The sequence below is a fragment of the Uncinocarpus reesii genome, genomic scaffold (genome assembly GCF_000003515.1).
Source record: "Uncinocarpus reesii 1704 scaffold_1 genomic scaffold, whole genome shotgun sequence".
In the NCBI taxonomy this organism is placed as follows: domain Eukaryota; kingdom Fungi; phylum Ascomycota; class Eurotiomycetes; order Onygenales; family Onygenaceae; genus Uncinocarpus; species Uncinocarpus reesii.
Genome location: NW_003052500.1, coordinates 980935 through 995010, shown reverse-complemented (window position 1 = coordinate 995010; position 14076 = coordinate 980935). Strand labels below are relative to the sequence as shown.

Here is a 14076-nt window from a genome sequence, read left to right as displayed (position 1 = left end):
AATCATCCCAACCCGGCTGCTAGGCTTTGACTTTCGCACCTCTATTTCCTTCTTCCTCGTCTTCTGCTGTCGCGTCTAAACTCCTACTGTTACTGTGTTTGTACCGCATCCCAGTTCTTATGTGCGCTGTTAAGTTACTGATTACAATGCTCCATTTACTATTGTCCCTAGTTTGATACTATGCGGGACTTTTTATTCACTGCCGGCTGGTATCGCAAGGCTCTATGATATGCCGGCTTAGCAAACTATTTTTTCTTTAGATGATCTCGTGATCAAGGATCTTTATCAAGCTCGTTGCTGTTGATGGCTTGTTTGTGAAGCACTGCTTGCTTACGATTTCGGTAGCTCACAGTATAACTAATTATTTTTACAGAACGCAATGTCACAGCGCAGCATCCCTCCTCTGGACCATTATCTTCTGCATTATAAAACTTAAGAGTGTACATCATCGTTTGCAGTGTAGTATAATTGCGGCAAGTGGGCGACTTGTCATACCTCGATATGCGTATATCTCGCAGTACCACTGATGGGGACTTTCTACTGTTAAACTTTTGTACTCTGATAGTTTGGATATTATACATATACGGTGATTTTTGGGGGGAGAACGCGGCTACACATTTAAAACACTTTTGAAAAGAATGTGAGAGCTTGATTGAATTGGCATGTTTTTGATCCTGCTCCAGGACATGCGGAGCCGCTGGAATGCTCGCCAAGTGACCCTTCTTGATATTTTCACCGTTATCATCACTATGTCCGAACACCATTAGGCAATCTCTGCCCGTCTCTAATCTGCCGCTCCTCCTCGTCCGAGACCACGGCCCAGTCTCGCACTCCACCTTTCCAATCAGCGATGCGGCCTTCTTTCACCTGCACGGTCACTACCCTCACCTCGTCGTCCACTACCGGGACCTCAACACCGGTATCCCGCGCCCGCTGGCCGAAAACACCCAACTCCGCAGGCTCCGCCGCAAACGTATTATTCTCCAGGTGCTGCTCCCTGCACCACTTTTCCTCTTCGCTGCCTGCTTCCAAGAAGCGCGCGGTACCGATTATGGTGGTACTGATGCTGCTCATGGCGCTGGTGTTAATGTTGAGCAGGAGGGTGGCGAGGCTGGATTGGGTGGCTTCGGGGGGCGGGGAGCCTTCGCGGGCGGGATTGCGGGTACGTGTTGGAGGGCGGTGGGAGACCCAGTCGTGTACGAGGAGAGAGACGCGGGGGTTGGAGAGGAGGTTGAGGGTCTTCTTGGAGGAAGGGTTTGTGGTCATGATGATTGTTGGGTGGGGGGAGAAGGGGGTGCTGGGGAGGTAGGTGTAGGACATCAGGGAGATGTGGGGGGGTGAGGTTATCGCATGTTGCGAGGTGGAGCTGCCGGATGGCGAGTTAGCTGAAAATAGAAGGGAATGGGTGAGCTACGGAGCGTACAAATCGGGAATTTTTGAGACAGGAGACGACTTCGGGAGGTAAGGCGGTGGAGTAGTGAGGGTGGGTGGTGGTGGCAGATGGTTCGTAGCTCAAAGGGGGATTGTGCGCGGACATGATGCTGGTGAGAATGTATTAATTAGACTGCAATTGAGCAAGTTGGATAAAAAATGCAGCAGCCTGAAGCTGTCTGAAGCTGTCTGTCTCTTGGTTCAGACGGACAGATAAGAGCCCCACCGATCCCGAGCGCGTCACATGACCTGTGGCTGGTGAGCCCTAGCCTGACGTCATACGAGGCTAGTTAGTGGCATCACGTGCAGCTAGCCAGAAACGGAATAGCCTCGCCTCGATTTCCCCGCATTTCCCGTCGGAGAACAAGTGTGGCTTGGTTTCAGTCCATCTTGGCTGGGATTACCTAATGCAACCACCTCTGCCAATTCACCTCGCTGCGGCAAAAGCTCTCCGCTTCTCTCTGCGTGTACTTCCAGAGTACCTGGTCGCTCAACCCATCTCGTTGCCGGCTGAAGCGATCACTCTCCGCTCTTTGCAATTGATCTGTATTCCAGCCTTGTCCTTTTGTGCCTCATTGTCTGTTGCAGCATCTGAGGTCGGCCGTTTCCCGACATCATCCCAAACCCTGGTCGCTCTGATTGAAACTGCCTGAACTACCCATCTGGCAGTTCCCCTAGTTCCCCTGGTTATTCGCTTTCCCGGACTGCTGCACCGAAGCTCTCGCTGCCCCTCACTTCTCCTGTCGCATGTGCCACTACTTCTCTTAGCTATAGCTATCCCGTCGTCAACTGGCCTAGTGCTGCTGTTTTCCTTTCTTCACGCACGCAAAACCTCAACTTCATCTCCTTCTGTTACTTGTTCTTTTTTCCTTTCACTGTTCAATACCCTTCATTGAGTTCATTCTTCAATTTTTCCGTCTCATTCGCTTTGCTGTTCGGCCTGCAACTTCTGCTTCCGTCCCATAATCCATTCGCCTCCATAGCCCCGCCGCCCAACAATCTGTCTCCCTCATCCATCATGCTGGCGACGCGTCTGCTTCGGCCCAGCGCCGCCCCTTCTCTCGTTTCCCGTTCCTTCGCTACCTCCAGCCTTTGCTTCAGAACCCCGTCCATCAGGGACATCACCCCAGACAATGCTGCCACATTCAATGCGCGCCAGAAGGAGTTTCGTGACAATCTCGAAGCTGCACGGAAGAAAAAACTAGAGCAAGAGAGTCAGTCGATTAATAATTCTGTTTCTCCTTCTTCTTCTTCTACTACTACCACTACTACTACTTCTTCCTCTCCTGCTGCCCTCGACAAAGACGGCACGAGCGGCGCTCGTTCTGTAGTTGATGCTGCCGAGCGTTTGGATGGCCAGGCCTTGGGCTCACTTTCCACTCACCGAATTCTAGGAGAAAAGCGTCAATCCGAGCTTAATACCCAAACCAAGCGTGGTCCGCTCTCTAGCCTTATCTATGGAACGAAAGAAGGCCAGCAGTTGGACAGAGATATCGAGAGATCGTTTTCCGAAGTGCTTGCACGCGGCAAGTACGTCCATTCGATCGTCTTCCATAAAGTCAAACCCGATAAAGTCGACGAATACGTGAAGCTGGTTGGAGAATGGTATCCCAAGATGGCAGCAATCGAGGCCAATCGTGTGAACCTTGTCGGAAGCTGGCGTACTCAGGTCGGAGATAATGACACTTTCGGTACGGTGCTCTTTTGTCATACTACCCACCACGTTTGCTAATGATTTGATGTTCTGCCAGTTCACATTTGGGAGTATCAGCGCTACTCTGGATACCATGCATCGCTCCATAACATATCAAAGCAACCCGAGTTTTCCAAGTTCGATCGGCATCTCAAATCCCTCATCGATAGCAAGAGTACATCTTTGATGCAAGAATTCTCGTTCTGGCCTACGACTCCGCCTCGCCGTCTCGGCGGTATATTCGAGCTCCGTTCCTACACCTTGCACCCGGGAAACCTCTTGGAGTGGGAGAGCCATTGGCGCAAGGGACTAGCTGCCAGACGCGTGGTTATGGAAGGAGTGGGCGCATGGTTCGTGCAGATTGGCGACCTCAACACGGTTCATCATCTCTGGCAATTTGCAGACCTTGAAGAGCGTAAGAAGCGACGCGAGGAATCCTGGAACATTGAGGGTTGGGCCGATACGGTGCACAAAACGGTCCCGTTAATCCAGACAATGAAGAGCCGAATTCTTATCCCCATGCCGTGGAGTCCAGTGGGGTAATTAGTCCGTCTTGGCCAGTGCTTTACGGAGTACTTCTTCGGCTCAACACTTAACAGCGGATATGATGTCATATCATTGAGGATCACACAGATATTGTCGTGGAACAAGAATATGATTATTCGAAGCGGGATGTCTACGAGCGTATGGAGGGATTTCATAATTTTCCTGTGAGGATGGCCATATCAGCCCATCTTCAGAAGCTCTGGGAGACGGGCGTATTGTGCACAGGAGCAGAAGGTGCAGGCGGCGACAGGTCCTTCTATTATGGTGTATACCTAGTTCAGTACAGCACTCAGATAGCTCTTTCCAAAGCCAGAGAATTGCAATCACCATAACAAACTGCCTGTCCGGGATGTTTATTGATTCCTTCCTGTTCAGTGTGCCATGGAGGGAAGGTTCAACCGAGCCCGTGTCGGCCAATCAGAACACAGGGTTCGGGAATTGCACCCCATCTGATCCTTTTTGTTGTTCACAAGCAAAAAAAAAAGTGAGAAATGAGACGAAAGAACACCGGTCATCCACCATCTTCTGTTGAGGGGTTCTGGCATGGATCATCGTCTATGGAGTTTGACATGCTTCTTCTGCCAGTAGAACAATTTCCCCTCTTCCTGTCCATCCAGATGCCAACAATATAAATCCCCTACTCTTTGTCTTTTTTTCCTGTGCATCTTTCCGTTTCTCGCTCTCGGCCCATTTTATAACCCTCCGTAAGTCGCCTGGATCTCGGACTAGAGCCGCGATAAAACGCAACTTGACGTGTTGGAATAAAGTACTCTGGGAGGACCTATCTCAGTTGTCCACCATGGTGTACATTCGACAATGGGACCTCGAGGCCTTGCGCCAGTATAAATACTCCGGGCTGGACAAGTCGCTGGTCTCGAGATACATCATGAAGCCGTTCTATACACACGTGGTCATCAAGTTCTTTCCAATGTCAATGGCGTGAGTTCTAACCATCATTCTCATACTTTTCCTACATTTGTCTACGCCGAGCAATGGAGGAACTAGGGTCCTGGCTTGGACATTGCTTGGGTTCGTATCTACATATGGTTGAGAATGTATGAGCTCTAACGACATTGGCATCTGTGAGGTTTATAGGCCGAATCTTGTAAGTCTGACTGAGTCGCTGGAGCTATCCGGGTCTGCTGTTCTACTCTACGGTAACTGACTGCGCATAGATTACATTGACTGGTTTCTCATTCGTGGTTATCAACTTCCTCACTTTGATGTGGTATAATCCCGGCTTAGACAGCGATTGCCCGCCGTGGGTGTATCTGAGCTGGGCTCTTGGCCTGTTTTTATATCAGACCTTTGATGCCGTAGATGGAACGCAAGCGTACGTGGCCTCTTTTGCTCCCCAGGTTTCAAATGTTGTCGCTAATTGGGCGTTTAGACGGAGAACCCGCCAGAGCGGGCCATTGGGAGAGTTATTTGACCATGGTAAATATATGTAATCATGACTATTAGTGGCTGGGACTGACCAGGGCCTTTCAATGTTTGTAGGAGTCGATGCGTGCAACACTGCCCTTGAGGTCCTGATTTTCGCCGGCACTATGAATCTGGGCCAGACGTGGGCCACCGTTCTGGCGCTTTTTGGCTGTGAGTCGGCCTATTAAAGTACTTGATGCGATTGCGTACTGATATCTCTAGCGGCGCTTACATTTTATGTTCAAACGTGGGATGAGTACTACACTCAGGTCCTGACGTTGGGCATAATATCTGGTCCGGTCGAGGGGATTCTGACTCTCTGTGTTGTGTACGTATTCACAGCCGTCAAGGGAGGTGGCAGCTTCTGGCATAAACCTATGCTACCGACAATGGGCATTGCTCAACCTAGCCTGATTCCGGACCATTTCTACAACCTCCCGTTTACTTCCTGGTATATAATATACGGCGGATTTGTTCTTCTCTTCAGCACCGTTGCCAGCGTTACGCACGTCCTCGACGTTCGACGGCAGCGAGGCCTGAGCACTGTCACACCACTATTTGGTCTTCTTCCTGTCGCCGTCACCTGGGTCCTCATTGCGGCGTATCTACACCTCAATCCCGTGATTCTAAATTTCCATCTCGTTCCGTTCGCCTTGTTTGTCGGGATCATCAACGCCTATTCCGTTGGTCGGATGATTATCGCGCATCTGGTAAAAACGGACTTCCCCTATCAAAATATTCTCTTGATCCCGCTCCTCTTTGCAGTGTTTGACAGTGCAGCGCCCCGGATGGGTTTACCGTGGCCAGGATACCTTGGCGAGAGCAACAATCAAGTTGCGTTTGTCTTCGGGTGTTTAGGTCTGGGGCTAGGTGTTTATGGGAGCTTTGTGGTGAGTATCATTAACCTTCAGACCTGAAATCCCTATGGTAGCAATCTCTGACCTATATTGGTAGTATGATGTGATCACGACGATTTGCGATTACCTTGACATTTGGTGCTTGACGATTAAGCACCCATTCAATGAGAAGACGATCGAGACAACGGCAAAAAATCATCCGTGCAACGGAGACAAGATTCAAACAAACACTTCGAAAGGTAAAAGAGAGTGATGTATTCGAACTATGACCTCTCTCGACACCCTATTATTGCTAAAGGTCTGCCATTGTTGTTCCTGTGACCCGAACGCGGCATCTCCCCAAACGTAAATTCCTCTCGATTCTGCTCAGCCGGTAGGCGTATGACCAGATGTGGATATTCCAATCCGCCAAAATTCACTGTTTAACTGTAATTTTCTATCCAAGAGCTCAGCCCAGCCGAGTGTATAAACCATTCCCGCCTGTTATCCTAACTATTCTCCGGATTTATTGTTTTAGTACCTTTTTAATACACTTTGTCCTTAGTATTCTCAGCGTGTACAGGGAGCTTCTATTCTCAGTGACATAAAATTCAAGGTTCTATTAAAATATTGTCTTTAACTATATTCTATAAATGTCGAAATTTATGGACAAAATCCAGTCTTCTCCTCCCCATCCACCACAGTCAGTTCACGAAGCATTGTTCCCATGTGTCTCCGTAGGAATCATAGTATGGAAACAAATTTCGCATAATCTCCGTCCTCTCGCAACCATTGGATGCTGACAAATAGCTGCTTCCACATGGCACATGCGGCACATTTCAATAACATCACTTTCGCTGTCAGAACTGGTATGGACATCGGTCCTTGTCGACGATCTATTCCTACTACCACGGGCAGTATCTCTGTTGGTGCGCCGTGGGCGCTCAGCATCAACATCATGGGCACTTGAACGCCGGAACGGCTGTCGAGTATCGTCAGAACGGCGAGTGCTGCCGTAATAAACGCGACTGGAGCGCGCACGCTGGGTTTCAGTTGCGGTTTCGGTTTCGGGGTCGGGAGCAGGGATGGTGTTTGACTCCGGCTGGGTGCTGGAAGCGGTGTCGGCTGGTGGGGAGAGGAGGGCGCCGGAGGCGACGATGGGTGGGATCATGTCAATGGAGGCGTAGGGCGCGCTATTTGGGTTTGCGGAGGGGGAGATGTGGATGTATATGTGTGCTGGAGGGGGTTGGGGGAGCTGGTTTAGAGAGGGTTGTGTTTGCGGGTTTTTGGGGGAGGGGAAGGGGGATTTTGAGCTCACTGCCTTGATCGTGAGGTTGAGGGTAGCATTGGATTGGCGGTTGGTCTGGAGAGATATAGTAAACAAGGGGTCCGCTATTCTGTGAGGGTCGTGGACCAGCTTGGCTGGCGTTCCAGGGCTGTGATGTTGAGTTGGTCATTATACTGAGGATTGGAGACAAGTTTCCTTCAAAACTTCGTGGCAGCTTTTCAAAAGGGGAAGAATAGGGAAATGTTTATCAAAAGTCTCGAGCAAGAGATACTCAACAAGGTAGATCGCAATTGAACGCGCATCGGCGTTGAAACCCGAAAAGTATTAGGGCTCCTTATACAGTACCAGGAGTGGCAGTATACGTTTCGACACCCAACATTCTCGGGTTAAATTCGTAAAATAGAGAAACAATTCACAGAGAGGTAAGATTCCACACGCAGTCTAGGATATACCAAGAGACTGTGTTGTATCAAGGCGAGAATCATTTTCAATGGCGATTCACGGCTCATCCGGACAAGGTGAAGCGTACGGATCTCCAGGGGGAGGGTAGCTCCAAGATGAAAGTGGACTGAAGCAGCAGAGCGTTTTCTGTCTCATTAGTGCACCCCAAGGGTATTCGACGCAATAGACGGCCTTCATCGATGTTGGCTAATATATTCAACACCGTTGTGATGCTTGATGTTTTCAATGCGTTCTGGAAGAGCCCTGTTGCTGATTAATCACACCAGTCACAGCCCCACCAATGAGCCTGCTCCCATTGGCTACGCTTCGACCGGCTAAACCTATTGCGGCTAGATAAGCGAGTGCCACAGAAGAAGGCAAAGTTTGGAGTTTTTGCCTCCACGAAACCTCTCCGCTCGACTTTCGCCAGTTCCCACGAGACCTCTTCCTTCACCACCGTCGACTGACCTATCTCGCGATACGCCCTTCAAGCCAAGTCTACTCGCAGATAAAGCCTCTCTAAGTCAACATGGTGAGTTTTGATAAATTCTTGATTGATGGCGATGTAGCCAGCAGTGGATCCGTGTTCCTCTGTGGTGGAATGAAGTTGCTGGCTTGATCATCCGAATTCGACGGCTGGGATGGTATATTGGTGCTGATGGCGTTTTTTCCCTCTCAATAGGTTCTCGCGGTCGATCTCCTCAACCCTACGCCTCAGGCCGAGGCTCGCAAGCACAAGCTCAAGGTACGCTTGTCTATCGAATTCGCCGACATTTGGAAGTGATCCAACAACTGACACGCGAACCTGCTCAATTAGACTCTGGTGCCTGCTCCCCGATCCTTCTTCATGGACGTCAAGTGCCCTGGCTGCTACGCAATCACCACCGTCTTCTCACACGCTCAGACCGTCGTCATCTGCGCTGGATGCTCGACAGTCCTTTGCCAGCCCACCGGTGGCAAGGCCAGATTGACTGAGGGATGCTCGTTCAGGAGAAAGTAAAGGCCAAAAAATCAAACGAAAAACTGAGGAATCTTTGTCATGCATAGCTCGAATACCAGATAACGATTTGATCAAAAGCAAACATGGCGTTCTAAACCTCTTCCTCGATGTACCTCCCAATCCTCCTTATCTCTCGACTACTTCTCTCGCCTGAACCCTACCAACTACTCTTTCTACAGATAGAAGATGGAATGAATCGTCATCGTTTTCTTTCATACTGTGTTGCGCTGGAGCAGAAAACTTGGGACAACGTGATTTTGTTGGACGGTGTTTATTCTTCTCGACAACGCACATGGGAAGCCAAGGCGGTGGAGTTCCGGATATCTGGTGACTAATTCACCCACCTGTCGTCTCGTTCTTTTACGCTTGCATCGGTTCGTTTCATCTTGCATACCTGCGGAAATTCGTTTTGATATTCGACACATGAAGAAAGGAGAGACGGATGGAGCATCCGTTCCGACCTCGAGCTTTTCGATATGCCAGTCGTGAATTCGGATGTGACTCAGTTGAGGATACCTCTCTGCCTGGCCTTGTACAAAGCACAGCAAGTCTGAATTTATCACGCGGTTCTGGTTGGCCCACGGCTAGAATCGCGGGAGATTCGTGTATGCTAAGAGTAGCGTTATGTATCAAGCGAGCTAGCTGTTTCCTCATCTCGGAGATTTCGTAATTGTCCTGCACGAACCCTGTAACAATAATTCCGCTGCTGATCACCCGAATCGTGATGCGCAGGCTGCAGATTCCCCTGAAGAGCTCCAACATTCATTCCATACCACGATGAATGTGAGGGACAAGTTGCCCAATTATTCACAATCTTACTTTATTTTCGAATTCTATCTAGAGGATCCCTTAGCGGGACTGAGCTGCATGCTGCACCTCCACAGCATTATAAAGGGCTTCAATTGGCCTCCCCAGTCACAGCCTCAGCGTGGACTTCTGAGGTGCAACTGAGGTTTCTTTCTTTTTATTACACCGGCTCCTTCATCGCCAGAAAACCACACCGCATATTGGCCGGTCTGCTCCACTACTGATATTGGGCCTTCGGTTACTTCGGTTCGCGAGATTTGGCGTCGTGATCAGTGACAATGAGCGGAAAGTCAATCACACTTTCCGTAATAATGAGCAGAAGGTGCAAGCGGGGGTCAATTTGTTGAGGGTATAAATACTGGGCTCTGCTTCCCGTTGAGTCTCTCGGTTCTCAAGACCAACCGCGAGATTCACGACCAAGAACAGCTCCTCTGATTTCACCACTGTCATCTTCAAGACTCTATCACAATGCCTGATAATAACAACGGTAGCTACACTTACAAGTCCTCCGGGACCAACAGCCAGGTTTCCCCCCTTCACTACTCATCACAGCCTGAGAGACGTCTCTTAACTCGTAAGAATCCAGGGCAACCACTACTGCGCCCGCGACTACGGCTCTGGAGCAGCCAACAGCAATTCCTATCACTATTCCAACACGTGAGTATCGTTTTCCAATATTTGATTTCGCTGAATGCCTGCTGAACCATGCTGTCACAGCAACGGATCCTACTATTACAGCAACCCCAATGGTAGCACCTACTACAACAACGGCCAGGGAAGCTCAACCTATACCTCCCCAAGCGGCAATGTTAGCAAGAAATGAGCCCTGGTCGAAGTAGCTGAGCCGGTCCTTGCTAGCATGAGTCGGTCTTGTCAATCTACCGGTCGATACCATCTTGCCAACGGCACATTTGGTATCGTGCTTGAATGACATGTCTTGAAATTCGGCGATGGGAGGAGCCTGTATTTCTACTTGGGGGATACGTTCGAGATGTTTCTAGCCTTGAGATGCTAGAAATCCTAAAGAATATGACATTTATCCCCCTTCCATAACCTATCACAATCACTCTTCAGGCCATATGCCGCAACGCATTGTAATTGAATGGCGCGATAAAAACTACATCTCTACTTCTATCAAGCTCAAGTGATTCCTAGGTTTGTACTCTGTATATAGGTCTGATCACACGGACGTACTCAAGGGGACAATTGCAGGCCCAAATCCTTCTGGTGGTTGCCGGCGATAAAATCATTGGTTATCACACTCATATGCATTACTATGATATTCAATAACCGAAACGATACCTGACTGTAAAGTGATCAAGAAGCGTAGCTAGACGAAGCCATACTTAATGCGCTGGAATGCATTGTTGATCGCCGAGGCAAGCGCAATTCGGCGGCCCCGGACTAGTTCGATATGGATATATATATTCGGACCGCGTCTCGTTCAATGCCGGGCACTCGAAAACTTCTCCCCATTATCTTCATAGGCTCAGTCTTTCGGTAATTATACCCCCAAAGCCATTTCTTCCTATTCCCAATCCCAAATTCCTGCCTGTGAGCCCTTCTCGACCCCGCCTACCCCTATTCGCGCCGACATCAACCATGGCGACGCAAAAACCCCTTCTCAAAATCCTTATGCTCCATGGCTTCACCCAATCCGGAGCCCTCTTCCGAGCCAAAACTCGTGCTCTCGAAAAACATCTCCAAAAATCCTTTCCCCTCCACACCCTCGTCCTCTCCTACCCCTCCGGCCCCATCCGCCTCGACCCCGCCGATATACCAAACTTCCGCCCGTCATCGCTCGAATCAGACGACCAGTCCGCGCAGGAACTATGCGCCTGGTGGCGCCGTGCCGATGGGATTGATCCCCCGGAATATCTCCAGTTTGACCGCGGCCTGGAGGCCATCGCGAACGTGCTACGGGATGAGGGGCCGTTTGATGGAGTGATTGGATTCTCGCAGGGTGCTGCGTTCGCGGGGATGTTGGCTGGCTTGCTGGAGCCGCGGAGAGAAGAGGCATTTGAGTATTTCTCGAAACCGGAGAATAATAGCTCGCCGGTGACCCGTGCTTCGGGTAGCTTTGCTCAGCCTGCATACGTCACGGCTGCTCCGGCTGCGACGCAAGTCATGGGCACTGTTTCGGGCATTCCATTTCCGAAATCCTTTGCGGAGCTCGATCACGCACCGTTCAAGTTTGCCATTTGCTACTCTGGTTTCCGCGCGCCTGGCGCGCGGTATCGCGCTTTCTACGAACGTCCCGCCATCAGTACCCCGATCCTACATGTCCTAGGCAGTTTAGATGCGATTGTGGATGAGGGTAGAAGTCGATTCCTGATCGAATCGTGCGTGGGAGATCCAGAAAAGGAAGGCAAAGTGATATGGCATCCCGGAGGCCATTTTCTACCCTGCCAACGGCCGTATTTGGACGGTGCAGTGAAGTTTATCAGGGAGTGTTTGGAGATGGGAGATGGGAGAAGCAGCGGCGGTAAGTCGGCAGACGATGTCCCGGTGGAGGATATGGCCATGCCGTTCTAATTTTCACTCCCTTGTCTTTTCTAGAACTAGGAGGCTTCCCTGCTGCCAGGATATAAAGAGGTGAACTGAAGTACAGACATGATCGGACGAATTTTAGATCGACGAGCATAGACAAAATCATAGACCTACTCATTCTTGCATAGAGAAGCTTTGGATATCTTTAGGAGCTAACTGATAGCGCATATTCTTAATCAAATCTATCCTCAGAGCCAGTTCATCCCAGGTCTTGACGCAAAATGGACCATCAAGGATGTAGTATACAATCGCTACCGTCTAGATTTCAAACGCCCTCAATGAGCCTTTGCCCTTCCTGACTTTGAAGGTAAGATACGAGCCATCATTTCCTCCTTGGTGATCAAATGGTCAATGCGCTCCAGCAATCCCAACAAACTCTGCATATTACCGCTCCACTCGTTCAAAACATCGTCTGCATCTCGTGGTTTAGCGAAACTTACAATTCTCGCTGGTCGATCGATTCTGGCATAGATCGTCTTTGACGTAACCAAGTCGCTAATGTACTTCTCCGTTTCCGCTTGGTTAAGGTCGAGGAGCTCGGTCAAACGGTCAGTCTCAATGCGGGTGTAATATTTAGCAATGACGCGGATATTGTGCTCAATAACTCGCTTGCGGAAGTCTTGCCATCTTCGATATGGCTTGTCATCCATAGACTGACACGGTTGGGCATCAAACACATCGGTGCTGCAGAGGTGAGGGCCAAATTGCTCGGCTACCATGGGCCAGCGCATGAGCTCGTCGGTTGTGAATAGTTTAATCAATTGAGCCTCAACGGAAACGAGAGAGTTTCGTGAGTCAGCTTTGATTCGGTGGAGAAGATCGGACTGCTCATTGTCATAAGGGGATAAAACAACATAATAAATGATGCGTTGTAAGGTCTGACATCCAGTTAGTCCCACGAAACAAGCACGCGACACTTGCTAACTTACCGCTCGAAGATAATTTGGACTTTCTTCTACAGACTCTGTATCAAGCACTTGTCGGTAGTACTTGCAAACCTCCAGATATTCATTCTCATGGTTTGCCAAGATAATTTGCTGTTCATAATATCGCAACTTGAGCTCCGACACATCCCCTTCCTTCTCTGGAGGTGGTTCATCGGGCTTTCGTTGACGTTCGCGTTCTTCTTCTTCCTTTTTCTGCTTCTCGATTTCTTCAGGCGTCTTCTTGGGTTTACGCGCGAAATATCTTGTGTTAATCTTGCGACTGAGAATTTTGGCCTGTGTCCAATCCCCCCTAGCTATGCACAGTGCAACCTGTTCGAGAATAAACTCTGTTTTCTCTTTTCTAGCCATTGAGCCGAACGTTTCCACTTGAAGTTCGCATAGAATGTCTGCAGCAGCAACGATGTCGCCTTGGGACTTTTTGATTTCTGATAAAATACGTGTCACGCGAGCTCTCTCGACTTCGACGAAGATCTGATGGAGCCTTTGATGAGCAATGAATCCGTTGATCGCAAACACGGAAATTCAAATTTACCTTTCCCTCCGTGACATTTCTCAAAGTTTCAATCAACGACATTTTGGCATCCATATTTGGCGTCTCATCTAGGAATCCCATCGCCACTTGTACCATTTCGTCGTCGCCTGTTTGAGCTGGCCATGTTTTCTCCGATAGAGCAACAACTTGCTCGTTCAACAGGGGACAATAACCAGCATCCTTGCATAGCGGGCAAAACCGCAACCAAAAGCCTAGAAGTCGAAGGGAGATCGGACGACTATATAGTAGAGCATGTTAGCTAGTGTTTAGTGGCTTCATGCCTACGAGTATCGCACCTGTCTAGCTTGCTTCTCGAGAGCCAGTAGCTTGTCAATCGCCCCCGTTAAGTTCGTCTAGAAAATCACGAGAGATCAGCGCAAATTCTTAAATCCAGCATTAGTACAAATCCAAACCTTCGCAATCTCCTGGGCTTCCGGAATTTGTTTGTCGACATCTTTCGTAAAGTCCTTGTCGGGCTTGAACAGGGTCCCGTCCGACATAATGGGCGCGAGTGCTTTCAAGTTGAGGCTTTCTTCTGCTCAAATGGAACAGAGTGAGCGTCTAGAATAGCCTGCGTAGT

The 14076-nt window shown here is 49.5% G+C and overlaps 8 protein-coding genes across 8 annotated transcripts; 4 read left to right on the top strand and 4 right to left on the bottom strand.

Annotated features, from left to right (window-relative positions):
- Window positions 1-747: 747 nt before the first annotated feature.
- Window positions 748-1537, bottom strand: UREG_00515 (uncharacterized protein; the record flags this gene model as incomplete). Its single annotated transcript, XM_002540956.1, has 2 exons — window positions 748-1410; window positions 1454-1537. 2 exons carry the CDS (start codon window positions 1535-1537, stop codon window positions 748-750), a joined length of 747 nt encoding a protein of 248 aa, XP_002541002.1.
- Window positions 1538-2449: 912 nt separating this feature from the next.
- On the top strand, window positions 2450-3667 carry UREG_00514 (uncharacterized protein; the record flags this gene model as incomplete). The annotated part of the gene is made up of 2 exons (XM_002540955.1): window positions 2450-3122; window positions 3183-3667. The coding sequence occupies 2 exons, from the start codon at window positions 2450-2452 to the stop codon at window positions 3665-3667; spliced, it is 1158 nt and encodes a 385-aa protein (XP_002541001.1).
- Window positions 3668-4469: 802 nt separating this feature from the next.
- UREG_00513 (uncharacterized protein) lies at window positions 4470-6012 on the top strand (the record flags this gene model as incomplete). The annotated part of the gene is made up of 5 exons (XM_002540954.1): window positions 4470-4609; window positions 4766-4775; window positions 4846-5107; window positions 5135-5266; window positions 5318-6012. The coding sequence occupies 5 exons, from the start codon at window positions 4470-4472 to the stop codon at window positions 6010-6012; spliced, it is 1239 nt and encodes a 412-aa protein (XP_002541000.1).
- A 628-nt stretch (window positions 6013-6640) lies between these two features.
- Window positions 6641-7388, bottom strand: UREG_00512 (uncharacterized protein; the record flags this gene model as incomplete). The annotated part of the gene is given in 2 exon segments (XM_002540953.1): window positions 6641-7294; window positions 7314-7388. 2 exon segments carry the CDS (start codon window positions 7386-7388, stop codon window positions 6641-6643), a joined length of 729 nt encoding a protein of 242 aa, XP_002540999.1.
- Window positions 7389-8189: 801 nt separating this feature from the next.
- UREG_00511 (40S ribosomal protein S27) lies at window positions 8190-8660 on the top strand (the record flags this gene model as incomplete). The annotated part of the gene is made up of 3 exons (XM_002540952.1): window positions 8190-8192; window positions 8343-8405; window positions 8478-8660. 3 exons carry the CDS (start codon window positions 8190-8192, stop codon window positions 8658-8660), a joined length of 249 nt encoding a protein of 82 aa, XP_002540998.1.
- Window positions 8661-9761: 1101 nt separating this feature from the next.
- On the bottom strand, window positions 9762-10401 carry UREG_00510 (uncharacterized protein; the record flags this gene model as incomplete). The annotated part of the gene is made up of 3 exons (XM_002540951.1): window positions 9762-9910; window positions 9969-10112; window positions 10260-10401. The coding sequence occupies 3 exons, from the start codon at window positions 10399-10401 to the stop codon at window positions 9762-9764; spliced, it is 435 nt and encodes a 144-aa protein (XP_002540997.1).
- Window positions 10402-11069: 668 nt separating this feature from the next.
- On the top strand, window positions 11070-12002 carry UREG_00509 (uncharacterized protein; the record flags this gene model as incomplete). Its single annotated transcript, XM_002540950.1, has 1 exon — window positions 11070-12002. The coding sequence occupies one exon, from the start codon at window positions 11070-11072 to the stop codon at window positions 12000-12002; it is 933 nt and encodes a 310-aa protein (XP_002540996.1).
- A 290-nt stretch (window positions 12003-12292) lies between these two features.
- UREG_00508 (uncharacterized protein) lies at window positions 12293-13996 on the bottom strand (the record flags this gene model as incomplete). The annotated part of the gene is made up of 5 exons (XM_002540949.1): window positions 12293-12895; window positions 12947-13435; window positions 13497-13734; window positions 13782-13849; window positions 13910-13996. 5 exons carry the CDS (start codon window positions 13994-13996, stop codon window positions 12293-12295), a joined length of 1485 nt encoding a protein of 494 aa, XP_002540995.1.
- Between the last annotated feature and the right edge of the window lie 80 nt (window positions 13997-14076).